This window comes from Aptenodytes patagonicus, chromosome 23, assembly GCF_965638725.1.
Source record: "Aptenodytes patagonicus chromosome 23, bAptPat1.pri.cur, whole genome shotgun sequence".
NCBI lineage: Eukaryota > Metazoa > Chordata > Aves > Sphenisciformes > Spheniscidae > Aptenodytes > Aptenodytes patagonicus.
In genome coordinates, this window is record NC_134971.1 from 6,709,675 (window position 1) to 6,725,565 (window position 15,891).

The 15,891-nt window shown below is 46.3% G+C and overlaps 1 protein-coding gene across 1 annotated transcript in view; it reads right to left on the minus strand.

The window, feature by feature from the left end:
- Window positions 1-233: 233 nt before the first annotated feature.
- BARX2 (BARX homeobox 2) overlaps window positions 234-15,891 on the minus strand; it is a 36,730-nt gene continuing 21,072 nt past the window's right edge. The window contains exons 2-4 of the mRNA XM_076358450.1: window positions 5,525-5,822; window positions 2,810-2,894; window positions 234-1,565 (exon numbers count right to left, since the gene is read on the minus strand). Of these exons, the coding sequence (XP_076214565.1) occupies window positions 1,314-1,565; window positions 2,810-2,894; window positions 5,525-5,822 (635 nt within the window). The 3' untranslated portion in view covers window positions 234-1,313. The remainder of the gene's footprint in view (window positions 1,566-2,809; window positions 2,895-5,524; window positions 5,823-15,891) is intronic.

The following is a 15,891-nucleotide window of genomic DNA, read 5'->3' on the forward strand; positions in this document are numbered from 1 at the left end:
ACGCCAGTGCTCTCATTCCGACACATTCATCTGCACCCAGCGACAAGGTGGCATTAACAACACCCCTCACCTACCTTAGCAAGGTGCTACAAGGAAGTTTGCACAGTGCTTGCTGCACAGTAGTGTTACGGAAAGTCTGATGACTCCCATTTTCTCCAGGGTTTGTTAGAATAGAAAAACCTAGCCCAGAAAAGTCTCTGTCTAGCATTCTGAAAGAGAAACAACAACAACTGTTTTATTTATATATTTAATTTTTAATTAAAAAATAAAGGTTATCTTAATACATCTCTTGCAGCCTTCGGGCAAAATGCACCCTTAACAAGACTTTATGAAACATGATGCACATCTATTCTTGGCACACATCTTAAACAAACGCGAACTTTCTGCAGCAACTTCTTAAATCCATCGTTCTCCCAAACCCCTGAAAACATTTAAATGTTCTTTAAAAAAAACCCTACAAAAATTAGAAGTAGGCCCAAAGCAAAAATCCCAGATCCACGCATCCCAAAGCTTTTGGAGCAGACTCAAATCCAAACCCTCATCTCATTCGAAGTTTTATCCTGGATCACTGCAAATTCACAGACACGGCACCCAAACAACCAAGAGAGACGAAATCTGAATGCTGACCCGGGTATGAATCTCGCTTCGGAAGCTTTGACCTTTACACTGGGCCAAAGCAAACGTATGGGTCTGAACTCCTTCCTAAAACTGTTTAAGTTGGGCCCATCCCTAACAGAAATAAGTGCTGGTTACACGATGAAATGGTGCTATCAGAGCTCCCCATTTCTTAGCTGTCCCTGATCTGAGACCAGACCAAGTACTCCGTCCATTTGCACTACTTTAAAAGGCAAGGGTAAAGTCAAGCGAACACACTGAACCCTCCAACACAGTCATTATCACTACACATTTGCCTCCTGCAGCATGAAAGGAGCCCTGGACTTCTCCTGTACTTGCCATGAGCTGTCTCAGGTTCCTAGACGCGGTTTTCTCTGGAAACACGTTCAGGCCTCCGTCACTAGCTGTGGGAAGGCTTACGCACACCGCCGGAGGGACGGGTCGTCGCCACTCACACGGGATGTCTTTGTTCCACCGTGGCCCATGATGGCTGACTCCCAAAGGCACAAAGTGACCAATCTTTAGACTTTTACACAAGGTCTACATATATATATATATATTTATATATATATGTACACACACACAATTACATACATATTTAAATATATATATACATATATATATATATTTGGTTTTGCTTTTTCTCTTTTATCTTTTTTTGCTTTTCTTTTTTCCCCTCTCCCTCCTTGCTTTCCCTTTTAACTTAATGGCGTAGTCTCCTCTGAGGAGGGCTCTGGTATATGTTCTGGAGACTTCTCTGTCTCCAAAGAGACTTCTGGCTTCTCCTCTGTCAATTTAGGCTCCTCGGCGGCTTGAGATCCCTCCAGCTCCTGACTCTGAGCCTGGCTGTTCATTTTCTCTTCTGCTTCGATCTCCTCCGAGGTGGGTATGGAGTTTTTCTTTGGACGGCCTTTGGGCTTTGTTGGAGCCTCCTGTCCACCCTTCAGCACCTGGAGCAAAGAGATGAACCGTCAGGATCAACCTGAACTCCACTGCTGTGAGACACCCGTTAGAGAGGGACGAAACTCGGCTTTGACCTCAAAGTTAATCCATGACTTGGTCACCATTTCAGCCTCATAGAAATGCCCTGCATTCACGGAGCGAGCTCACCGTTATCTCATATAAATAAAATGAAATGCAAACATTACCAGCAAGGAGACCCAAAACTCCGGAGGTGTCTAAGTCAGTTCCTATGGGAGGCCCAAAAGCAACCTATGCACACAGTCCTCAACACTACAGACAGAGAAGATTTTATGCAGAATTCAGTTCCTTTCCTGAGTGTTTATTTGTAGTATTTATTATGCTTTATTCAAAGCCCAAGTAAGAACAGTCATAAACCTTATACAGGATTTCCTCTGACTGCCTTTCCTCCAGCCCCTTTGGCTTCTGAAATAGCCTTTATTATTTTTTTTGTAACACCCGCATTAAAACGCGAGACCCCTCTCATCTCCGTAAAAAGTGGGAGTCAGCAAAATAGGTCTGTTCCTACGTTTAATTCCCTCTCCCTTCACATCATCACTGCAGCAACAAGACACTTCCAACCAAAGATCTGTCTCCAAGCTAATCCCAAATTTGTTTAAGTGGCAGTAACTTCTGCAGCTGTCACATACGTTCAAAGATACAGCCTAGAACTGCATCTCCTCTCCCAGATCAGAATACATAAACATCTCCACTGGAGAATGTCACAGCATCATGGTTCTCACCAGGATTTATCGGACAGTTGTCCTTTCTAAAAGCATTTTAACTGGAAAAGGGCCATGAAGCTGAGAATAAGTGAAAGGAAGATATGAAAAGCAAGAATTAATGGTATTAGCTCTCAAAACTGCATTGGTTTCCATGGAGCAATACAATCTTTTTTGCCCATGCATATAACCAATCCCACAAGCATTAAGATCACAGGAACGCCAAAAATGCAGAGGGAGATATTTTGGTTCTTCCCTCTGTTCTGTTCTAATTTCTTTCATCCCTTTGCCTTGTATGCTTCCTACTGCCTATGGTCCCTCTAGCCCACCACCCATGTCGCAGTATAAACTTCTTTAAAAAAAAAAAGTATGTTTCTAAGGAAAGTGATCAAGAATAAAACAAGATTTGGCACAAATAGACACAGGGTCACTGACACTATGCTCAGCTTCCAAATCTGTTCTTCTGCAATCCGTTTTTAAGGACCGTGGAGAAACGGTAACGAACCACTTACCATTTTCTTCCACTTCATCCTACGGTTCTGGTACCACGTCTTCACCTGGAGCTGAGTCAGCCCCAACGACTGGGCTAAGTCAAGCCTGGGAGACAAGACAGACATTGAAATGAGTTCACGGAGGAGGAGAAGAGCTCAGATGCCAGGTGCAGCCAATCCGACACTGTAAGAGCATACAACAGTGGGACCGCCGGAAGAGATGGCTGCTCGTCACTCTAATCTGTTGGTTTGAGAAAAGGTCAGACAAATGTGAATTTGTCCTGTGAATTTAGGATGTAAAGATAGATGCTCTTATGGAAGAAGCAAGAATATTTAGGTGTTTGCAGGCTCTCTGTTCTCTTTTCTCCTCTGTGACCGCTGGACAAACGAGCAAGCCTAGAACTTGCAGAAGTCTGCCTGCCCTCTTTGAAACACAAGCCTGCTGTACTCCAACCGCTGACGCTCCACGTTTGTACGCGAAGCAGGGAGCTACTGGTACACCGCATCCCTGAAAAACAGGTCTATGGAGTCTGGAAGCAAACACCTAAGAACCAAGACACCCAGCATCAGTCTGCCTTTGAAAGTGCTGCTCTTTGTACCGTATTTCTTCTTCACTACCTACATAATGGGGATAATAATACTTTTTCATTTCTCACGGAGTAGTAGTACATCTAAATCTATTAATTTCTTACACATTCTGCTATTATAGGCAATTTAGGCTTATAAATGAATTCATTATTTGCGTGTTTAGCTTAAGGGTATATGTGGCAGACAGCCCGTAATCCTGATTCATCCTCCACAAATCTCCAACCTGTGCAAGTTCATCTGAAACCATTCATTATTTCCATATTAAAACCCAGGATAAGAAGCAAATGCAGCTCAGAGTAACTCTTTATCCTTCCCCACAGGTGACAGCGCCATGCATCTGGCAGTGTCGTAATGGAGCTGCACAACGGACGGAGTTGGAAATCCTCAACAACGCTGGGCAAGTGCCCCACAGAGTCACACGAGTCCTGCAGGTGGGACAGCTCCAACTCAGAGTCACCTTCCAAGGTGTTCTGGATTGCGTGAACTTTTTGGAAAATATTTCCCCGCCCTTGGATGGGGAAACACATTTGTCAAGGCCAAGTTTTTCATAATAAAACTTTTGTTTCAGCTGGGCTCCTAGGGCAGTCGGACTCACTCTTACATTTACAAACACCTACGTACCGCACACCAGCCCTCTGTGCTCAAACGCACACTCATGGATTCATGCTTTTCCCCCGCTTCGGCTTCACTCGTAGACCTACAGGCTTGGGTTTGCCGGCTGCCTATGCCACTACATAACGTCTGCGAGACATCCCATTGACTTAAAGATACTATCGCTGTTATTTGAGAAGCAGAATCTAGCAGAGGCATTATCCCGTTGTACTGCACTCCCTTACTACTAATAAACCAGGTGCTTCAGTTGCCCTCCAAGCGGTACAATCTTGTGTCCAAGCCAAAAGCTGCAGGAGTGAATGCAACCCACTGCTTCGCCATCACGTTTCCAGCCATGAGCTGACAGAGAGAAACACTGCCTGACTAACTCTTGCCTTACTGCACATGTCTTATCACACTTTGATTACCTGCAACCATCTCTTGCCACACACGTTAGCGTAACCAGCATTGCCTAGAAACCTGAGGAAACAAACAGAGGGGAAGTGGTACACGGACAGGAATTGCTCATCAGCCTCAAACATGTACAAAGCCAAGGAACAGTCATACCATAAAATTAATTAACAGCCTCGAGTGCTTCATCAACGGTGTCAGCCATCTGGTTATGTGAAGCTGTGAGGAGTCAGTACGGGAGCATTAGGAACTCTGAAACGGTATGAGACAGCCTGGCCGTGCCCATGAAATTTGGTCTAGCTGCAATCCTTGGCTTTGGTGACAGGCAGTATGAGCGGAGAATGCTGATCTTCAAAACCAATTTAAATATTGGGACACTGCCATCTGTGGAGTTCAAGGTCTGGTGTACCTTTCAAACCCTCGCTAGGTTTACAAACTTAATAGGGATTGGACAGGTCTTTTTCCTGTAATCTAAATTTGCAGAGTAGGATTCAAAACCTTTAAAAAAAGATAAAACCTCTCCTTCGTTTAATTTGTCCATTTGGTACCAAGTAGTCCCTAAGAACTTGCCTTTTCCTTCACAAAGACAAGGTACTTGCCTGTGCCTTCACAGGGGCAAGGTAGCCTTCAACTCTGTGCAACCTTCTGTTTTCAAGCTGATGGACAGGCCACCCCCTTCTCGTTGAATTGCTACCCAAGTTTGCCAGATGAAAGCTAGTTCAGCAGCCAGCTGAAGCTACAGCCAACCTCTCAGCTGCCATGGAGAGACAGCCATCCGCCACCAGATCCCAGGAGGGGACAGGCTCCACCTTTTTTTCAAGTGTGCAGCAGGAATGGGAAAGACAGAGAGCCTTCTGCTCTGTACCTCGCCTATCTCTGAGCCCGGATGCCTGCTAGAAAGCACGTATCTCACCACATGGCACTTCCATCGATACAATCTATTCATGTCACCTTTGATCCCAGGAAAAGTTAGTCTTGAAATTGAATCTGGTCATCTGCCCATGTCCTTAGCCAGTGGCAGAGGCATCCCAGTGGAGCTAGAAGGCAGCACACTACAGCCAGGGAGCGTTCGGTGTAGGATCAGCTGAGTAGGGCTAGAGCAGCCCTTTCGCTCATTCCTTTTCCTAGTGTAAGAGACTGACTTACCTGTCAGGGGTAGACAGATACTTCTGCTTCTGGAATTTCTTCTCCAAGCCCATCAGCTGGAGCTCCGTGAAGATGGTCCTACTCCGGCGTGGCTTTTTTAACCGAGGTGCGGGCTGCTCTGCCTCCGACTCGCTGCTGGCATGGGTCTCACTGGCAGGTGCCTCTGAGCTCGCAGTCCCCGAGGAGGGCTGGGCTGGCAGCACACGGGAGCTGGTGGCAGCTGGGATGAGGTGAGGGACCACGGAGGGCTGCCTGGTGATGACGGAGATGAGAGGATATGCCCTCAGAGAAGGGGACCCTGGCAGAGAAGGAAGCAGAGGTGGATAAAGGCCAGTTCAGTGGCAATATGGTTAAGTAACGGGAGCACTGGAGAGAGTACGGAGGGAGGAACACCTTCCCTGGCTCTGCCATTCACTTGTTAAATGACCACAAGGAAGTCAGTTTCCCTCTCTGGACCCGCTCCTTCTCCCAAACTGCACATGTTTAGCTTTCCTTGGGCTGGGAGTCTTGGTGTGCGTTTCCCTAGCACAGGGAAACGAGAGCCTGCGTTTCCATTGCCCTTTTTTTTTTTTTTTTTTTAAGGAGCTATTACAATATACACCACTGAAGTCATCTGTCTAATTACCACAAGAGATTAAACTCGGCAAACGATGAAACCTGTCCCCATTCATGCAACTCTGCTTCTCCACGGACACTAGGACAGGCTTCACTTGAGATAGTTACCTAATCTGCCTTTACAGGCGACAGACAATGGAGTTTAAGTCACAATTCATCTCGTCCTCTAGTGGGTAACTGAAAGAGTCAGATGAATCACACTTTCATCCTCCGCTGTCTATGCTGTCCCCGTTGACTATACAGGCAGATGAGGACGAATAGATTGGAAGCAGAGTTTTTCACCAACTCTTAACTCTACATCTTATGCCAACCAGTTGATACCAGCCCTAAAAAAACCCACACAGTTCTGCTCCAATCCTTTCAGGTCAGGGCCAGTCAGGGATGACAAATCTAAACATTCCCAAACACTAGAGGAAGTTCTGATTCACATCAGACCTTCTGAATTTACAGCTATAGACAGATTTCTGCTCAGCCTTAGCCCCAGGAAATCAAATGTTCCTTTAAAATTCGGGCAGGGAAATGGGGCCACGTATGGGAAACGCACACTCGTTGCAAGACAGCACTCTACAACTTTGCAACCTACCTGCACAAGGTTGGGCAGGTCACTTTCTTGCTCCGTACCTCAGTTTACCTCATTTGCAAAATGGAAACAACCCTTCTTACCTACTTCACTGGTGGTAAAACGGATAAAAGTTTACTGTACACAAAGTATTCTGAGATCTTTAGATAAATGGTACCGTGAAAAGGAACATATTACACCAGCAGGCCTGGTTGTGAAACTCTTAATATGAATCACCACTAATGATCTATAGACCTCAATGAGTCTATTTCGGTGAGTAAGTCATCACAGTGGAAGAAAGGAGTTGCCAGCCTGGCCTGCTGATGACCTGTATTCCTTACCCTCCTCCCCCGAGTGAAGGGCTGTGATCGCATAAATCAGGACCCAGGTAAGCTGCAGTGCACAGGGTACATCAAAGAATCGCGCAGCTTGTTGATCGTCGCTTCTCTCTACAACCACTGCAAGTTGTGCAAAATCCAGCCACTTACAAAGCAAGCTGGGAAAACTATTGCCAAAACACTGTAAATCCCAACAGACTGGGATTTAATCAAGACTGTGACTACAGACTGGGGTTTAGGCAGACTGGGACTTAAGCCTTGCTTTCTCCTCCACATCTCTGCAACACTAAAAATCAAAATATTTCCATTAAATTTAAATTATGCCACTTAAACCACCAAGGAAGTACTTGAGAGATGAGATCAGAATTGCTAAGCCAAGCTTTAGCTTGTGTAAAGCGTTATCTGCCTTTTCTTTCTGTGGATTTTTTTCAGCTGAAGACCGTGCTGATCTACAGCATCACCAAGTAACCTGGCAGAAATTCTGCCTTGATTTACACCCTGGGTGGCTGTCCAAAGATCATAAATTAGGATAGAGCGCGCTGTCCTTTGCTTTACACTACTAATTCTGCCCTCGCTGATATTTACGCATCCACCGACACCAGCCAGCTACACAGAAGGTAAAACAGATCCTGCTCCCGCCGTCTGTATCCTCCTCGCCAGTACCCGCTACAGTTAGTTTCTGCCATCGCGGGATAGCAAAAGCAGTGCCGACCCACCAATGGAACAGACGACTTCCTCTGTTTCAGCCAAATTTGCCGAAAAGAATCAGCCCCTCTTCCCTTCTTGAAGGGCACCTCCATCGCAAGAGTCCTGTGCAGGAACCCCGAAGCCACCTCCACCGTAAGAGATGTTCCTGGGTGAGCGATGAGGTGTGTTGATGGTCTGCATCTGGCAGCAGTCCTGGGACTGAGCCCTTCCGCGCTGCTGCTCTTCTGCATTACTGCTCTCGTTCGCAGAGGCTCTAGGAGAAGAGACTTCACGGATCCCACTTCCAACCTGCTCTGAATAAGGAGACGGAAAACGGATGCCCTAGCTTACACACCATGAAGGAGCGGATCCGGTCTTATTATACACCTTTATCCTGCTGTTAGGGGGTCCTGGTTCAAACCTTCCCATCGCACAGCTCCTGCTCCCCTGCAGGTTCGTTCTCCCAGCCTTATCTCATAGCCTGAAACCCCATTCCTGTCCTTGCACATGGGTGGCTTTTGGCACCAGATCACTGGTTAACGGATACTTTTACCCTTGTACCCCTGTATATTTCCAGCAGGGCTCTCCATAAACCACAAGGTTGCTAAGGAGTAATAAATCACCAGAGCTCAGAAACCCCTGCAAGGCTCCAAGTGACTGAAACCTCTGGACAAAAGCATTTTTACAAGGAACTCTCTTCAAGGGAGGTCAGCAAAAGGTATTTGATATCAGAGCAATCAGGGATATTTGCTTTCCCGTATGGCATGGTAGCAGCACGTGCAACTGCTTGGGGTGGGGGGAGGCTAGCTACAATGGTCCCAGAGCTTAAGATCTGCCTCCATCATACAGAGGAAAGTCTCTTCAGGCTATTTTTCTAATAATCAGGTAGGATCAGGAGTAAAAGAACTGCTTTCCTCCTTCCGAGATCAGCAGCGAGAACTTGGCTATTTTTGCAGCGTAAAACAGTGGTTGGTTATTACAGAAGCAGATGACATTGGAGCTGTTCAGGTCCACGTTTTCAAGTGCTGAGCACCTGAATGAGAGGATACATTTTCCAAAATGGCCAGTAGCTGTGACCTGGCCAAATGCTCAGAAAAGCTCAGCACATGCTTATTTTTGGTGCCCACGTCAGGACATGTATTTACTTACGGCACTTCTGAAACCGCTATTCTACTTCTGTGCAAGTAGTGGTTTGCAACTGCTGAGTTGCTTCGAGCTCCAGGTGGTGAACAGATTTGTGAGGCTGTTGACACCAAGTGTCTTACAGTTGTTTATCATTTGTGCTCATAAGAGAAGCCTTTGCTTATGGTTTGACACCACCAGTTGCGACAGTGCTTTTAGAAACCATCGTAAATAATGAAAGCATCCGCTGATGTTCAAGCCCAGCCGTATACAAGACTTCTCAGCTTTCTGCTCTCAGCCTGATGAGGACACAGGACGGTTAGGGCACAGAGTAAGGACAGCATTTAGAGAAAGACGTGGGGTTCAAGGCTGCAGGTAAAAGTTGCTGGCCAGAAAGGGGGCAATGCTTTAGCAGCCAACTCTCCTTGCAAACAGAGTAAACCAGAAATAGCTAGCCTCTACATTGCACTAGCTAGCTTCCAGATCACAAAGAAAAAAAGCCTAAGTTCAGTGTCCTGTTCTGGATTTAGTTATCCCAAAGTTCAAAGGTAGCTGAAGTTGAGCCAGTCCATTGTCTCTAGGTACACTATTAACATGACTCCCCTTAAACCATCCGTACAGTTCTTACCCTGATAAAGCCTTGGCTTCCAAACACTACGAAATCTGAGGCTAGATCTAAATTTCACATCCCCCAGAGTTCAAAAGTATTTCTAGACTGACATGGTATTGTAAGAATGGAGTAATTTCTTAATCTTCAACAAATTAAATGCTGGCAAGCAGCTCTTGTCTGCTCAGCACTGTTGTGACATGCTCTGTCTCCCAAAATGGGAAGGAATGGAAACGAAGCACTCTTCCTTTCCGTACCTGCCTTTCAGAACAGTTTCAGCTGAATGCATACTGTCCTGCGTTGCTGTCCGAGCACCTTTTCCAATCCTGACCCACTGGTCTTTTGCACTTGAAAACCAAAAAGCAGCCCACATAAGCCAGAAAACGAGGAATGAGTTTGCTACCCTAGCAACACACCTCAAGTGTTTTGTTGTCTCCGTCTAAAACAATCAAGAGGCAGCACAGTCCAATGGTGAAGCCACCAGCGGTTTAGGACTCGGGAGGTCTCAATGCTCTTCATAGGGATAGCGGTCTCTTACTATGTGGTTTTATACAGAAACGTCCCAGTTTTCTCTATTAGAATAGTCTTAATCACCCCAAAGTCTCGGGTAGTCTCGGGCTCACTTTGCTGCTGAGTACTTCTCAAATACTTGGGAAGTATTAGTATAATCCATACTTCATACCGTGCACAACTGAGGGAGCAGTGCTTCAGCAACAGAAGTTTTCCTGTAGTTATTTTTTAAGCATTTGAATAGTCTCCATTTCAAGCAGCAAGAAAGCTCTTTTTTCTGTCCATCTCCATAAAGCTAACATCTGGCCACTCAGTTGCTAAAACTAACCGAGAGCTAAAAATAAAAAGGACATCGGATCTGCAGAGTGTTTTCTAAGGATCTGAAAACATTTTGCTTTGCTGTTTAAATCAGGCCATGTTGGCAGCCACTCTACAGGGAATAATAGGCCTGCCCCTTGCACAACGCACTGACCACACCACCTTGAAATGAATTGGCTTACTCAAGCCACGCAGGTCTAGAAGCACCCCAGACTCCTGTCTCCTAATTACATGTAAAATATTTGTCCTAGAAATGTATCACGGTCTAACGCAGCCAAAGATTTTCTTTTCTCGCTTGTTTTGCTTTTCAGCAGTAACACCAAGAAGAAGGACAGAGAATTCATCCCATTTTCTCCAGAAGGTTTCAGTCAGGAATGTCAATTTTTACTAGCCAAAACAAGCCGATATCCCAGGCGTAAATCTGCAGCGTGTCGGCCTTTTACTCCCTCTTACCCCAGGTGTGAACACAAGGGGCAAAGCAGCAAAGACTCAGGCCTCACCCCACCGGCTGCAGCTACGTGAGCAGGAATTGGGAACACTTGCTTTTCGTCAGACCGACCTGAAGTCAGCTCCGCTCATCTGCTGGGACATTTCCATTAAACTTCTTATAACCACTAGATATGACGCAAAAGGTACATCACCGCTACAACAGATCGCGTTGCAAAGGTTTTAATTAAAAATAAATACTTCAAACAAATCTGTTCCCCTTCTTTTTCCCCCTCCCCCTCCTCCCTGGCTTACTTTCAACCCCGGCAGACACAGACTAGAGGGAAGAGAAAAGGGAAAGCACTAATTAATTGCACTGTTTGACTGCCGGCAATGGCAGAACAGTTTTCCTCCTAGGCAAGCTCAGCTAATTCTGTTTTGGAAAGAAAGAAAAAGGAAGGAAAGATTTATGGATCAGCTCCTCTTGGCAGGTCAGCCCTGCTCGGAGGCAGAATGAAATCTCACTCAGACTGGGCTGCAGTGAAAGGTAAATAATAAAAGAAAATGAACTTACGACTCGGGAAGGTCTATAAATCTGCCGTCTCTTGAGTGTCAAAACAAAAGGGAACCAAGAAGGAGTCGAGTGCATTTAGGAAAGAACTTCATTTTGCCGAAGGAGCGGGCAGCCTACTGAAAGGAAGAAGCAAGCCCTGAGTGAAGCAAAGAAGGCAAAAGAAGCAAGGAAACGTGGAGAATAAGTTGAACCATACACAGTTTGTGTCACGGGGGGGACGTTACATCTACTTTTTCCACCACAGGTCCCCAAAAGCTGAGATTTGCCAGCCGTGCCATTCCCACAGATCTTGGCTGGACTTTACCACCAGAGCCAGAGCTGAGCACGGACCCGGTACAATCCAGAAACTCAACGTGCCCCAGGAGCCAACTGGTTAAAGGCAACAGCCAAATACCCACTGCGTGACCCAGGACACAGGATGTCCTCGCAGGTCAGCGTGGGCTCCTTTGCCTTGTGGTTGCTAGAGCTAGCCGAAGGCTGCCCAGGGACCTAACATGACTCTTACGCAAGGGCTGTGCTCCTTCTACTTAGCTTCCTCAGCCAGTATGCACCACGTGGACCTGCAGCATCTCTCTTGTCCACCAGCAACCCCACTGAGGGTAGTAAAGCAATTCTTGCTCTCAGGTTAGACCTTACCCCATCTGTTTTTGCTGACGTTGAATTTAAGCCTTCTCTGCTCCATCTATACCAGGCTCAGGCACTGAGCAGCCCCCAGACCTGGGGGCCTCTTCCTGCATGTCCTCGCCTCCCCTTTGCTGCCCCCCAGCACCCTGAGCATTGGCAAGCATGGGATCAGTGTCTCCCCAGGCCGTGCTACCTGTCTTTCCTGGAAAGGCGACCTTCCCTCACCTGGCAGGGCTTGTCTCAGCCCACATCCAGCATTGCATTGTCGCATAGCCACGCTGTCAGCTCTCTTGCTGAGTGCAGCTGTCATGAAAGCAATCACGCGGTCGGTCAAGGCAAGGCAGCAGGCAAGAGGCGGTGGGATGAGGAGCATGCACACGGTCTCCCTCTCCGCCTGTGCCCTTGCCAGCAGAGCTGTACCCTCGAGCTGCCAAGTTTACCACCGACTAAGCACCTCCCCAGCAAGATTTCTTCTCGTCTCTTCCCCGTGCTTACATTGTGTTTTTACGGGCACTGCCATACCAAGATACCTCGCTTATTTGCAATTGCATTGTATTATCCAATAACACACAAAAAACTTAAGCCACTGTGTAAGTAAGAAAACTGCACTCATCTACTCTTAATGTTTTCCTTAAGCTCCGCGTTACAATTATTAACTATTAGAAGGCAGCTTGCATCAGGTTCTTCCCGAGATCAATGCTGTGCTCCACCACATGCCCCGATAAGGTCGTAAAGGCAAAAGGAACGAGAAGAACAGCAATGGGCTGTGCATATACCAGGCAAATTCATTTCCCCTTAGGAACAAGCGCTCAGGAGAGGGTTGAAGGGAAATAACCAGGCCTCCCAGCCTGCTTGCAAATAGCCCAAGATCCAGTCCTTTCCTAGATGCCCTGCCCACTGGAGCGCTCTCATCAACAAACGCTTGAATCCCGAGTTAAAAAAAATGACCTGGGTGATGTTTACGCTATGCAGCATGGTGCTGCGCACAGATCCCTCGGCTCTCTCTAGAATGGGAAGCAGCACAGCCATGCCAGGGTATGACCGCACCTGAGCTAATTATGGCCTGAAGAGAGGTGGGCAAATTAGGTTGCGAACACTGCGCTGACAGCTCGACAGTTTCCAAGACGTGAGTCGGTGTATTTGCACGGTGCAGCCCTTGCAACACGTTGACAATGACGGCCTTTCAGAGCTAGCTACCCCTCTTGTATCCTCTCCTAATGGGCTGGAAGTCCAGGCATAGCCACAAAATCTTCCTGAAGCTGTCCCCTGCACAAGTCAACTGAGCCTGAAGCCCAGAGGCGGCACCTAAGTATGGACTTAAATGTTTTTAGCATCCCTGTCAAACAAAGCTTGGCCAGAGAGGTGCTGACATAATTTGTCAGGAATCCTTTGCATCAACCGGTTCAGACATTGATTCTCTTCTCATTCTTTCCAGTCTTACTGTAAGACAACCCTACAGAGCCTACCCCTCTTTGAATACTGAAAATATGAATATGAAAAAATTTGAATGTGAAAACTGCATGCAATCCTCAGACCTTTTAAAAGTGCCATATCTCAACGCTATAATCGGATCTTTCTGTGGCTATTACATATTAAATAGGAATTCTGGAACTGGGAATGCTTGAGAATGCTCTTTATTGCCATTCCTCTTCTCCAGCATCTCAGCACCTAAGAGTTCGGTCACTTAACTGAGAGTTAGGACTGTTTTGGAAGAGGAGATTTTTCTTTATTTGTTTTTGCTGTTTCTTTTTCTACTAGCTCTCTTTTTCTTTGGTTACATGTGGAAACCAGTTGTAGCTAAGCAAGAGCCAAAGTCTCTGCACATGAGCAGAGGTGAAGGGCACTTCTGGGACATTTTGAAAGCTTCCAAAGATAGTCCCAAGACTCAGCCCAAATGCAGAGAGCCAAAATTTCCATGGGAATCATGAGTGTCACAGAGGCTACAGGAAAGCAGAGCAGTCAACCCTGAAATCTAAGTGCAGAACTGGAGCACAAAGAGACACTGGTGGTGCTCCAAAATAGCATTCAGCAAGGTTCCTTGGAGCAAAGTCTAACTGCTCATCAGCAAAGGCTGGAGGTACAGTTCACACTATATTCTGTTTCCACCTCCATTCAATGAACCCTATTAGCCTGACAAGGAGCATGAGTCTTCCAAAAATTAAATGCAACTCTGCTACACAGCAAGAGCCTGCTTGGTAGCAAATGGCTTCTCTCCTTTGTGGAAGAATCCAGACCCAACTGATGTCCATGACAAAATGCCCATCAGCGTCAGTGGAGCCAGGACTTTGCCTGCATGTGTCCACAGCAGGAAAAGAAAAAAGAAATTAAAATTAGCGCAGCTAATTCTAGCGCAGCTAAAGTGATCCTTTTCAGGGCATTCTGACTGAAGGCCGATTCTTCAGGAGTCTGTACCTTCTGTGATGAGCCCAGTGTAAGTGGGGGGAAAAAAGCGGCACCTTATCAAATGGTAATTTTTAACAACAGCTTCTTAGGTGAGGGAAAACTAGGGCTTATCCAGGAGCCCTATTTTACCTTCCCTAGGCACATCAGAGAACAATCTCTTCTCTGTTCAATCACATTTTTTTTGAGGGAGTGGGTTTTCAGCTAAGTCAGTTGCAAACAAAAACACTGATGTCTGTAAACGTTAACTTTTATAATAATGAATACATTATTGCAGCTAGAAGGTGCTCTTCCTTAAAGCATCTCTCATCATGCAACTACCTGTCCAGCTACCCAGAGGTGAGCAGAGCCGGACACAAGCTTCAGCTGCCATTCCCCAAGCTGTGGGGCACTTAGAGCTGTGATTGAGTTTAGCTCAATTTCAAAGCCACAAGCGAAATTTCCTCAGCGCTTGGAGCTGTGAGATCCAGGTTTTCTGTTTCAAGCCTGTCCCCATTAGCAATTTATCAACATAATGTTTCCGTATAACTTCTACATAATAACAGTAATTAATAAGTTTGAACGCATCAGGCATGCATGCCGGAGGCCTTCACAAAAGCTAAGCAGAAAGATAATTAATCCTTACTTAATAATGACGTTTGATATTTATATTGTGCTTTTTTACATGTTTAAGGCACCGTACACACAGTAAGTAATTGGCCTTGAACAAATGATGAGCCTGAGAGCCTCCCTGAACGAGAACTTGTCTCGCTCCCTGCTGCCACAGGCAGGTGTATAATACCCTGCCTTAGACAGGACTGGTTGTGGGGCGATTCTCTACCTTATAAACACAATCCAAAAATTCACCTACAGCATCAGTGTCTCCAGGGATGCCAGATCCCTGAAGGATGGCACCAGGGTTCTCCCGGCAGGGTGGGCGATAACCATTACAACAAGCTGGCTTTGTTCGAGGGCCATACTGGTGAGGGAGGAGATAGGAATGCACGTCGAACCTGGAGTCGAAAGACCTGGTTGTGCTGCTGTCCTGGGGCTAGTCACTCCGCCCTGGTTTCCTGTTATCACAGGACAGCAATGCTTAGCTGCCGAGTTTCTTCTCGATTGCCGGCAAGACACATGCAAGCACCACCTGGGTGCTGTAGGTTGTTCTCCTTGCACACAGCGGCCTTTCTTCCAGGCTGTCTGTCAAACAGGGGAGTGTGCCAGGACCTTGTCAGATCCTCAATGAAGAAGAAAAGTTATATATTAAGAAGATTTTTTTTTTTTTAAAGAAGCATCTAAAGAATCTATTTGGCCAGCACTCAAGAAATCCTTTGTAGCAAATGTAATAGCACTCTGCCTTAATCAGTGGAGAACGAACCAGAACAACACAGGCCACTTTTCTATTTTTTATTATTCTGCTTCACGTATTCAGACGGCAACCTGCCTTTTGGAAGGGAGCTCCCCTTGACTCAAATCCACACTCTTCAGGCAAACTGAGCGTGGCTCAGAGAGGTCCTGCTCTTTGTCTGAGGCTACAGAAAAATGATTCTGTCTGGGATTCCTCATCTTTAGCAGATGATCCCTTTAAATCCTACTCAGTGGGAAAGG